The 12385-nt window shown below is 38.6% G+C and overlaps 3 protein-coding genes across 4 annotated transcripts in view; 2 read left to right on the top strand and 1 right to left on the bottom strand.

Annotated features, from left to right (window-relative positions):
* The window catches only part of LOC131499605 (zinc finger protein 677-like), a 355569-nt gene that overhangs the window by 161172 nt on the left and 182012 nt on the right, over positions 1–12385 (top strand). The window lies entirely within an intron of this gene.
* LOC131499583 (zinc finger protein 665-like) overlaps positions 1–12385 on the top strand; it is a 335470-nt gene that overhangs the window by 160640 nt on the left and 162445 nt on the right. The gene's annotated exons all lie outside the window — the stretch shown is intronic.
* The window catches only part of LOC131499584 (zinc finger protein 677-like), a 59451-nt gene that overhangs the window by 42060 nt on the left and 5006 nt on the right, over positions 1–12385 (bottom strand). The window contains exons 3-4 of one of the 2 annotated variants that reach the window (XM_058707674.1): positions 4838–4964; positions 222–290 (exon numbers count right to left, since the gene is read on the bottom strand). In XM_058707674.1, the coding sequence (XP_058563657.1) occupies positions 222–290; positions 4838–4964 (196 nt within the window). Of the gene's footprint in view, positions 1–221; positions 291–4810; positions 4965–12385 lie in introns of both variants that reach the window. The other variant, XM_058707675.1, reaches the window with a different exon arrangement.

Raw genomic sequence — 12385 nt, 5'->3', positions numbered from 1 at the left:
GTCCTGAGCAATTCATACACATGTCCCCTGTGTATGAATAGGGTTCCTTCTGCAGTACGGAGGGCAGGGGAGTCAGGTGCTGTGTAAACTGAGGTGCTTTGTTGATCAAAATTAATATACCAGGATATACGAGGGTGGTTTGTTTAGCTCAATGAAACATCTGAGGAAAGGCCAGGACTTGGATTCAGAAAAGCAAGAGTGAAGCATAAGAAGTAACTGACCATGTGGGGACAGTGCCTGTGCTTGCACATCTATGGGAATATGATTGTGGTATAAGTTTAATGCAGGACCTTGGGGAAAAAGAAAACACATTCAGCAAAAGGTATAATACTGACACATTCTGTAGGAACGCAACTATGGGCATGAAGCAAAGGTGGAAAACATTCAACAGGGAAACAGTAGGGGGTTACAGGAAAACTGTACAGTTATATCTAATTCAATATTTGCTCTAAAAATTATCAAACTAAATATACCAAGACTTCGCTTCTAGGTATATACTCAAGACAATTATATAATGCATACATGTTGCAGGAGACACGTTTTTAAGGTTGTTACTTATAGAGAGAGATACTGAGAACAAGCTTGTGAATGGGGGAGAGGCAGGGAGAGAGAGAGATTCCCCAGAGGTCTCCACACTGTAAGCGCACTGCCCAATGTGGGACTTGAACTCACTAACTGTAACTTCATGACCTAGGCCAAAAAAAAAGAGTCAGATGCTCAACCGACTGAGCCACCCAAGCCCCAAAATAATATATCATTATAGAAAAAGCTACGGCAAATCAGGTTAATGATACTGCTGGGACTAAAGCAGGAACTTTAAAAAATATGTTTCCAAGATATCACAAATTCTTAATTTAAAGAATGCCATAGGATCAGCTGGGGGGCTAAGTTGGTTAAGTGTCTGTCATCAACTCAGGTCATGAACACAGATTAGGACTTCAAAGCCTGCGACACGCTCTGTGTCAGCTCAGAGCCTGGAGCCTGCTTTGGATTCTGTGTGTCTCTCTCTCCGCCTCTATACTGCTCACGCTTGCTCCCTTGCTGCCTCTCTTTCTCTCTCGCAAAATAAATAAATGTTAAAGAAAAGTGGTAACTTTAATGAAGGAAAATATGTGTTGTAACAATTAGATATCACTGCACATTTATGAGAATGGCCAAAATGCACAAAACCAACACCAAATCCTAGTGAGAATGTGGAACTATAAGAACTCTCATTCATTGCTGGTGGAAATGCAAAATGGTACTCCCCTTTGGAGAAGTTTGCACTTTCTTACAAAACTAAATGTACTCTTAAATATGACCTAGCATTCCCACTCCTTGGTATTCATTCAAAGAAGTGGAATATTTCTGTCCACATGAAAACATATCCGCAAAAGGGAAAATCCTAAAATTTCTATGGAGCCGCTAAAGATCCCGAATCACCAAAGCATCTTGACAAAGAAGTACGAGTTGGAGGCATCACGTTCCCTGATTTCAAACCCCCGGACTACAAAGCTATAGTCATTAAAACAGTATGGTATTAGCATAAAAATACACACATAGATCAACAGAACAGAATAGAGACCAGAAATAAACCCACACACATGGTCACTTAATTTACAACAAAGGAGACATGACTATAAAATGGGGGAAAGTATAATCTCTTCAATCAATGGTTTGGGAAAACAGGACAGCCAGAGGCAAAAGCATGAAACTGGACCACTATCTGACACCATACACAAAAACTAACTCAGAATGGATTAAAGACTTAAATCTAAGACCTGAAACCATAAAACTCCTATTAAGAAAAGTTAGGGGTGAAGGGCCGGGGTGGCTCAGCTGGATAAGCTTCTGACGTTGGATGAGGTCATGATATCACGGCTTGTGAGTTCGAGCCCCACATCGGGCTCTGTGCTGACAGCTCAGAGCCTGGAGCCTTTTAAGATCCTGTGTCTTTCTCCCTCTGTCCCTTCCCCACTCACACTCTGCCTCTCTCTGTCTCTCAAAAATAAACATTAAAAAAAAATTGAAAAAAAGAAAGAAAAGTTGGGTAATGAGCTCCTTGACACATGTGTGGGCAATGATTTTATTTTTAACTCTCCACACCAAAAAGGAAAAACAACAAAAGTAAAAAAGGTGGGATTATATCAAACTGAAATGTGTTTACACAGCAAAGGAAACAGTTTTTGAACAAAATGAAAAGGCATCCTACTGAATGGGAGAAACTATTAGCAAATCATGCTTCTGATAATGGACTGGTAATCTAAAACACTGCCAAAACATGCTCAAATAACCCAATTTAAGAAATGGGCACAAGATCTGAATAGACATTTTCCAAAGACTTAGAGATGGCCAACAGGACCATGAAAAGGTGCTCAACGTCATTCATCCTCAGGGAAATGCAAATCAAAACCACAATATCGCTTCACACCTAATATTAGAATGGCAGTTAGTAAAAAGACAAGAAACAACACGTGTTGTCAACGGGTGGAGAATGATTGGTGTAGCCAAGAGAACTACTGTGTGATCCACCAATTCTACTGGGTATTTATCTGAAGACAACAAAAATACTAACTAGAAACGATAGAAGCATTCTGATGTTCACTGCAGCACTATTTATAAAACAGCTGAGATATGAACACAATCTAAGTGTCCGTTGATGGGTGAATGGATAAAGATGTGTATATATAACACAATATTATCTAGCCACTAAGTAGAATACAATCTTCCCATTTGTGACAACAGAGATGGACCTTGAGGACAATATGCTATATGGAATGAGTCAAAGACCACTGCAGTATGATTGCTCCTATGTGTGCAATCTTAAAGAAACAAAAACCCATTAGATACAGAGAACATACTGGTGGTTGCTACACACAGGTAGCTGAGCAGAAAAGGGTGAAGGTGATCAAAAGGTTAATAAAGAAAAAAACTGGGCTGCCTGGCTGTCTCAGTCAGTACACCATGCAACCCTTGACTTTGTAGTTGAGTTCAAACCCCACTCTGGTTGTAGAGATTACTTAAAATCAAAAGTTGCTGCTGCCTCTTGAATTCTTAAAATTTTTTTTTTTTCAACGTTTTTTATTTATTTTTGGGACAGAGAGAGACAGAGCATGAACGGGGTAGGGGCAGAGAGAGAGGGAGACACAGAATCGGAAACAGGCTCCAGGCTCCGAGCCATCAGCCCAGAGCCTGACGTGGGGCTCGAACTCACGGACCACGAGATCGTGACCTGGCTGAAGTCGGACGCTCAACCGACTGCGCCACCCAGGCGCCCCATGCCTCTTGAATTCTTAAAACAAACAAACAAAACCAAAAAATATCAATATGGTGTTTTTGGTGTACCAGGAATGCAATAACCATCTGTGGAATGATACATATTTTTCCTATAGAAAAGCTAACTAGGTATCACCAAGCTGAGCTGTATTTACACTACATCTACTTTTGGATTTTCACTTTTTGGAATTATCCACATCATGACTTCCTCCTAATTAATGCACAAGGGAGCAACCTTCAGAAGCCAGGATGGCCGAGGAAGACATAGACTTTTATCTACTTTATTAGACAGATGCTACAAGTTTTGTGTCTCCTGAGAAGTTCTCCCCAGGATACAAAATGGAAATGGAAAGTGAATAGGTCCTGGGGTTTGCACTACAGAGGCCTCACCTCTGACCTGTATGGAATGAGAACCAAGAGGGATCAGGGAAAAGACTCCTTAGGGACAGCCATCTCAGTCCCTCTCAAGCCACAGCACCAGTATGGTCGGAGGGGCTAGGTAACAGTGTTGTAGGTATTATCACTGGAAGTTTAAACTTCTACACATTTGATTTACTCATTTGAATAACAGAATGAGAAGTGTGTGTGGGGTGGGGGAGGATTTCCTTTGAAAGCTCCTAAGAAATAAACTTGTATTTTCCCATAGATCCTTCCCAAACAACATTTACTGGAGCAATTTACTCTCTGCCCTTCTGAGCGGACTTGTGCTCACATTCCAATACATTCACATTCCCTGTCTGGATGTTTCCCTATCCTCACTTCATGTTCCACAGTCCAGGGCTCTTTCTCTTCTTCCAAAACCGAGATGATATTCAGCTCAAGAAGAGATTTCCATTCATAAAGAAAAACAGAACATGATCTCCTCTGCTCTTCCAGAACACGTTTCCAGCTCTTGGTTCACCAAACAAGAAAGAACGTTCATTTTGCTTGGTGTAGAAACCACGTATTTCAAAAATTACTCAAATGAGTGCCTGAGGGCTTAAGGATTATTTTAGGTGTGCAGACATCTGGGTTTTTTCTAAGAACTACTCAACCAAAACCCTTACGAGGGTAAGACCACAGAATCAGAGATTTAAATAAATTCACCACGAGGTTTCCTTTTCCCCCCAACTTTAAATAACATTATTGTCTCTGAGCTTTATCTTTAAAGATTTCAGCGAAATTAGACTTTGCTAAGAATATAAGCGTTTTTATATCCTATTCCCCAGACTCCCAGATTGTTATTTAAATCCTAGTTACTTAACAGAGTGTAGTACTGGTTTCAGGAGTAGAATTTAGTGATTCATCAGTTACATACAACGACCAGGGCTCCTCATGACCAGTTCCCTCCCTTAGGCTTTTCTGACTGCTAAGTTCTGCACCCACATCAACAAGCAGGAATGCAGAACTTCTGAAGGAAAGGGAAGTTAGAGTCCATTTGCCACATTATGAGCCCTTTGCACTCTCAATCAAAACAGCTGCAATCACTCCCTTAAGAACAAGGAATTGGAACTCTTATGATCAAAACAGGGGCTCTCAATAGAAAAGGCACAGCACACAGATAACAAGTAATTACCGACTTCTGGAGGCAAGTTATCCTCACCCACGGAGACCAGGTTCCTGTAGTTCTCCAACATCACATCCTTGTACAAAGCCCTCTGAGCGGGGTCCAGGCACTCCCACTCCTCCTGAGAGAAATCTATGGCCACATCCCTGAAGGTCAACCGTCCCTGAAAGGAAAACACATTTCACCAAGTGCACAGGGAATGTGCTCTTATTTGACCAAAGACAAGTGAAGCACAGATGTGTAAAGACTGACTTGACTGGAGTGAGTGTTCTTTGATCCGTGCAAGATAATTCTGAGTGAGTTACAGTGAACATAAAATTAGCTACTTTAAAATACCATTAGGGGGCAATTATTGCATTCAAATATTGCACAAACATCACCTCTGTCTAGATCCAAAACTTTTTTATCAGCCCCATAGGAAAGACTTTACCCATTAACAGGTGCTTCCTATTGCCCAGTCCCTGGCAACCACTAATGCTTTGTCTCTGTGGATTCACCGATCTGGGATCGTTTCATATAAAAGGAAAAGGATCAAATATGTGGCCTTTTGCATCTGCCTTCTTTCACACAGAATCATCCTTGGGGTACATCCACGATATAGTATGTATCAGTGGTCCATTTCCTTTCTTCTGGCTTCAGAATATTCCATTGCAGGAGTAGACCATATTCACTCAACTACTGTAAAGCATTTGTTTGTTACTACCTTTGGCTAATATTACTAAGTTCCAGTAGAAGTTAAGTGTTTGGATGCCTGTTTTCAATTCTTTTGGTTATATACCTAGGAGTGGAATTACTGGGTCACATGGTTTAATTTTTTCAGACTCTGTCACACTCTTTTCCACAGTACCTACGTTTTTATAGCAACGTGTCATGATGTGAATTTCTCAACGTCTTTATTTTTGTGGTTTCATAATAGTCATCCTAGTGGATGTGAAACGATAGCTCACTGTGATTTTGATTTTACATTTTAATAATGACTACTTTCATTGAACATCTCTTCATGTGCTGGGTTCATTTGTGTATCTTCTATGGAGAAGTGTCTATTAAAATCCTTTGACCGTTGTTCAAATTGGGTTCTTGGTATGCTGGTTGTCACTTGTGTAAGTTCTTCATATATTTTAGGTTCTAGACGCTTAGTAGATATGTGTTGGCAAATTATTTCCTCCCATTTGTTCCACTTAGGTGATAACGTCCTTCACCACACAGACGTGAATAATTGAGATGATGACCAATTTATCTACTTTGTCTTTTTCACTTTTGCTTTTAGGATCATGTATAAAAATCCATTGTCAACCCTAAGGTCATGAAAATTTACCCCTATGTTTTCAGTTAAGACTTTTATAGTTTAGGCTCTTACATATAGTCTTTGATTAGTTCTGAACTGATTTCCTTATATGGTACAAGGTAGTTCCAATTTCATTCTCACAGATATCTAGATACGTCAGTACTATTAAAGAGACTTTTCTTTTTCCATTGTTTCCCGCACACTTGGAAAAAAGGAATGGATTATAGATGTATGGGTTTATTTGTGGATGCTTAGTTCTGTATCTTTGAATAATATTTCTAGCCTCTGATGCAATTATACTTTTGATTATTCCAAGTTATTGTAGAAGGTTTGATGTCGGGAATTGTAGGTCCTCCAATTTTGTTATTTCTCATGTTTATTTTGATTATGTGGCGTCCTTACCAATTCAGTATGAGTTTTAGAATCAGGATTCCCATTTGGGCAAAACATGCTGGGATTTTGCTGAGGACTCCATTACTCTTTATATCGCTCTGGGGATCCCTCTGTTTTATGGTCTTCCAAGCCAGAATCACAAGATATCTTGACATTTACTTAGGTTTTCTTTAATTTTCCTCAGCAACATTTGTAGTTTTCACTCTGTATGAATCTTCCATTTCCCTGATTAATATTATTCCCATTTACTTTCTTGTTTTTGTAAATGGAATTGTTTACTTTCCATTTGTTAACTGCTACTGTACAGATATGTAACTGAATTTTGAGTGTTGATATTGTATTTTGTAACTTCAATGAATTCATTCTAAGTCTGAGGATTCTTTATTTCTAAATAGGAGATCATGTAATCTATGAATGGAGATAGTTTGATTTCTTTTCTCATTTTGACACATTTTATTTATTTTTCTTCTGTGATTTCTCTGGTTAGAACTACCAGGAGAGTGTTGACTAAGTGGAGGCAACATGGGGCATGCTTGTTTTCTTCTTGGTATTAGGGGGAAGTTTTCAGGTGTTCACCATTGAGTGTATGGTTAGCCATGGAATTTTAATAACGCTTTTTCAGACTGACCAGTTCCCTTCTACTCCCTATTTTTGACTTTTTGTTGCACACAGTGTTTTGTATGTGTCTGTGGAGCCTAGCTGGTTTACAGTGCTGCTCACTGCTTTATAATTGATATCTGGTTGTTCTATCCATTATTAAATAGGGAGCACTGTGATCTCCAACTAGTATAGAACAAGCTTCTCAATGTTTGCTTCAGAAACTTGGGGGCTTTGTTTCTATGTAAGTATTGTTTATACTTGTTTTATCTTCCTAATGGATTGGCCCTTTTTTCAATATATGTTCTTCAATATCTTTGATGACTATTTTACAACTTAAACTCTATTTAGTCTGATATCTATATAGCTCCCCAACTAGGTTTCATTACTATCTGCATGGAATTATCTTTTTCCATCCTGCTATCAACCTATTTGTGTATCTCAAGTGAGCCTTGGAGCGCCTGGGTGGCTTAGTCGCTTAAGCGTCTTACTCTCCGTTTCACCTCAGGTCATGATCTCACAGTTTGTGGGTTCCAACCCAACACTGGTCTCTGGGCTGACAGTGCAGAGCTTGCTTGAGAGAATTTCTCATTCCCTCGCTCTCTCTGCCCTTCCTCCACTCACATTCTCTCACAATCAAAAAATGCTTTGAAAAAATAAAGTGAGCCATATGCAGACATAGAGTGGAACCATTTGTAAAATTCCTTTCTCTTTTATTGAAGAGTTTAATTTAGGTACATTTTAAATTGCTACTGGTAAGAATTATTCTAACATCTGCTGTTTGTATGGCTAATATTTTGTTACATAATTCCTTCCTTCTTCGGGTGTCTGTGCGTGCATACCATTTTGATGGTCTATTTATTTTTCTGTACATTTTCAAGTTATTTTCTGAGTGGTTATCCTGGGAGTTATAGCTTACATATTAAACAACTAATACTTGAATTTCAGTTGATGCTAACTTAGCTTTAATGGCATACAAACAAGTGCTGTTATACATTCTCCCTTTATGTTGTTGTTAAAAACTACTTCATAAAAGATACGAACAGATGTTGCACACACTCAAGAGCAGATTTTTCTGATTGTTTTACTGTCTCTTAAGACATGTAGGACAAAATGAGTTACAAAACAGAAAGACAATAATTAGCTTTTATATTTACTTATGTAGTTACCTTTACTAGCGTTGTTTACTTGTTCCTATGGCTCTGAGGTACTGCTAGTTTCTATCCATTTCAGCCTGAAGAACTCCACGTGGCATTGCCTATAGTCTAAGTCTGTAAGTGTGAACCCCCTCAGCATTTGTTCATCTAGGAATCTCAACTTCACTACCAATTTTGAAGTATAGTTTGCCTTGTAAGGAATTCCTGATATGGTTGTGTTTTTTTTTTTTAAATTTTTCAATCTTTTAATACCAAAGGAGATGGATTCCTGGCCTCCACAGTTTCTAACGAGAAACAGACCATTAATCTTATTCAGAATCCCTGTACATGAGAAGTTTTTCTGTCTTGTACGTTCCACATTCTTTGTCTTATTATGATAAAACTTGACTGATTATGTGACTGCCAGGGATCTCCATGCATTGGACCTAGTTGAAGTTCATTGAGTTTTTTGGGTGTGTAGGTTCTCTTTGATAAATTTGGGAAGTTTTCAGCTCTTCTTTCTTCAATTATTCTTTCTGCCCTTCCTTCTAGAACTCCTATTACGTTTATAGGGGTATTAGTTATAGTGTCCCAAAGGTTTCTTTGCCTCTGGCCATTTTTCTTCTTTTATTCCCTTTTATTCAGCTTTATTCCCCTCTCTCCTCCTCACACTTGACAATTTCAGTTAACCTATGTTTAAGTTCACTGATTCTTTATTCTTTTTGTCCATCTGCTGATGAACCCTCTAGTGAATTTTCAATTCTGGTGTATATAAAGTCTGTGTGTGTGTGTGTGTGTGTGTGTGTGTGTGTATACGTGTATATATATAAAGTATAAAGTTTTTACTTTAACTCCAGCATTTCTATTCCCTCCTTTTGCTATAATTTCTATCTCTTTACTGATACTTTCTATTTGTTGAAACATTGTTCTCCTACTTCTTAGTTCTCTTCCACATTTTCCTTTAGCTGAGGATAGTCAAGACAGTTGATTTAAAATCTTTACTTACTAAGTTGAATGTCTGTGCCTCCTCAGAAAGACCATCATCAACCTGGTAATCATGCTTAAAAGATGTACAATCTTAAAACATCCTTAGAAGTCTGTAGTGAAGTCGGCCTGCTCAGAAGCAGCCATCGTGGCATTCTTTGAAACAGTAAGGAGTTGTAAAGGACCCATGTATCTTCATTTAGAGAATACTCCCATGAGGATCTAAAAAAGCAGTTACCTCTTGTTGACTTTCATGAAAACGACTTCAAGTCATATGGCATGTAAAGATACCAATTTGCAGAACAAAATAGGATTAAACATTTACAGTAGAATATATTCTAAAATCATACTACAATACATAAATGCACGTTTAGAAAATATGCACGAAAGAGAACATCGGTTCTTGATGAAGAAAATCTGTTATGGTGGAAGACATGACAGGGAAGAGGATGTTTTCCTTCTTAGTTTCAAAAATGCATTAGTGTGTGGAAATGAACTGCAAAAATCTGTACAACTGAAGTTTAATACATACACACAAAAATAATAAAATGTAATAATAATATGTAAAATTAAAACTGAGCACCATCCTCTGTGATGACAGAAAGTTATGCTATGTCTGGCTAAATTATACACATTTTTCTCTAAAAAATGTACAACGTATAAGAGTTCCTAAAAGAAACCATGGTCTTTAAGAGATGGATGTGCTATCAATAATTTATACAACATTTACTATTATGTGGAGAAATAGGTTCTAGAATCACTTCTACTTACCTAAATGGGTTAAGAAAGCTTAAGGCAGAAAGATGCCACCACGGAGCTAAAGCGCCCAGGGTTAAGTCATTAAATAGAGAAATGCTTAGGATAGAAAGAAGCCACAATGGAGCAAAATCACCCGAGGTTAGTTAGCTAGATATTGTAATGGGATACTGAGCAACTTTGTATATCATCTGCAGAAAATTACTTTCCATCTGACACCAAACTACTAATGTACTTTAACCACAAACTCCACTTACACCCCAGACCCTTTGCTTCTTACCCACACAATTTAATGATTCCTGTCTGATGGTTTTGTCCACATTAACGCGTGTTAAGATCTTATTTTCTTCACATTCACCATGTGTGTAGTATCTTGGGAGCTCAATAAATACAGAGATGAACCCGTTGGGGCCTCCTGTCTCCTCCCGGACATTAGCCTCTCTCGTATTCCATTCTAGGTCTGTTCTCTCGCTGGGCAAGAGAGAACTCAAGGCTCATAATCTTTGCCAGATGGTGATCCCGATGGGATAGAAATCGACATGATAAAAACCAAGGTGACCAAAGTCCATGTGATAGAAGGTGACGTGAAGTCAACATAATTAGAAGAAAAACCGTCGTGACTAAGAAGTCGACGTGAAGCAGGGGACGTGTCTAAGAAGACAATGTGGTAGAACACAATGGAGCTAGAGGCCAACGTGGCTAAGAAGCGAATGTAACTCAGGGACTGCAGAAAGCCACAGAACGACTAGAACTCTACAAACAGAAAAAGTGCACGGGTCTACAATCTCTCCTGATGAGGTAAGAGAAAAGCAAAACTATATTATTATTCACTGCTGTGGAACTTTTGAGAGAATTATTATGGGAGACTCCCTATCCCTAGAACAGAAAACAACAAGTTCATACAGCACTCCTTAAATTACTAATGGTTATCCAGCAACACTATCCTTGGTCTCCTAAGCAAGGAACCTTCGACTTAGACATTTGGAACGAATAGGTAAGACACACTAAAGGAATGACATATGGAAGGCGCCAATGTTCTGCCTGAGTTATTCTTATATAGTCTACTGTCCCTATGGCCATTTTCCCCCTGGGTGCAGAAGATGTTTATGAAGATGTAGACCCACTGAAAGTAAATAAAACCTTCTGCCACGGAACCTAAACCTCCTTATTGTCAGCCAGCCCCTTCAGCACCCCTACACCCTGAGAATGCCAACTCCCCACTTTGTCAATGGGAAAAATCTAACCTGTTAAAGGAACAAAAGATTCCTTCTGAATACATCCTTACTCCGATGCAACAACCTACTAAGAATGCCCTTATGGTGTTTACAGACACCTCAAGAAAACTCACAAGACTTCTTGCCTTTGGAAAATTGGAAAAAATATGGGAACACATATTATAAACTGAACCAGGGTCTACCTAATATTCATAACTGCAAGCCATATCATGACCTATAGAAACCTTTACCCAACCTTAAAATTGTCTCTGAGATGTCAACAAGCCAAGACCATCCACTTCAGACTTCCTCACCAGTGTTTCAGATAAAAATTAACCATATGGAACAAACTGTGTTAGGGGGACCCGAATGTAAGTTTGTTGGTTTGAAACAGACCTGTTAATCAAAGGTCAAATAAGCTCATGTTACAACTTAAAGTAATTGGAAACTTGGTCTCACAGGTTTCATGAGTCATTGTTACACTAGCTTTCAAAGGCTTTAGTAACTCGAAAAGTTTTCCGTGCATGATAAATTGGGATTGAATTTGTTGGGACATCTAGGCCTTTTCTAAATAGGATGGGATGCTAAATCACTGATTCCTAAGTAAGGCTCATCTGCTTTCAGCTTCTTATTGCAGGGAAAGTGAGGATATCGGGGTCTGATGGTAAACACACTTGGTGGTATACAACTTTGAGTTTTTTTCTAACAAATTTTCCAAAATTTAAATTGTAAATGAAGTCTTTTTGACCAATTAGACTTCTTTATTATGTTAACTTACTCTGGAAATGGCAAACAAATAATAATCCTTAGGTTACATTTGAGTACATGCTATACCTATTATAGAGATTATATGCAATTCCTAGCTTTAATATTTTTTGGCATAAGGTCATCACTTGATATTCTGATAATTGAAGTGTTATGTGCCACAGAAATAACTGAATTTCCTTCTCACCTGCATTAGATCTTTTAATCATGTCCATTTTTGAGTCTTTTTTGTCATAGTTTTGCGACTCCTGTTGGAAGACTTCTTCACCGCTATCACTCCCAGTAGACAGATGATCCTTTATACTCAAGGAGGCTGTTTCCCCTGCACTGTCTTTCCTTTTCCTAACTCTGCTATACCTACCCCAACTTACCAATGTTGCCCCTAGGGATGGACTCTCTATGGCCCTATTCAACAAGAAGAAGTTACAGAAGAGAAGACCATCCACCCTCAGCA

Source organism: Neofelis nebulosa, chromosome 17 (assembly GCF_028018385.1).
Source record: "Neofelis nebulosa isolate mNeoNeb1 chromosome 17, mNeoNeb1.pri, whole genome shotgun sequence".
NCBI lineage: Eukaryota > Metazoa > Chordata > Mammalia > Carnivora > Felidae > Neofelis > Neofelis nebulosa.
The sequence above is the reverse complement of the archived record's forward strand: the minus strand, read 5'-3'. Positions and strand labels throughout refer to the sequence as shown.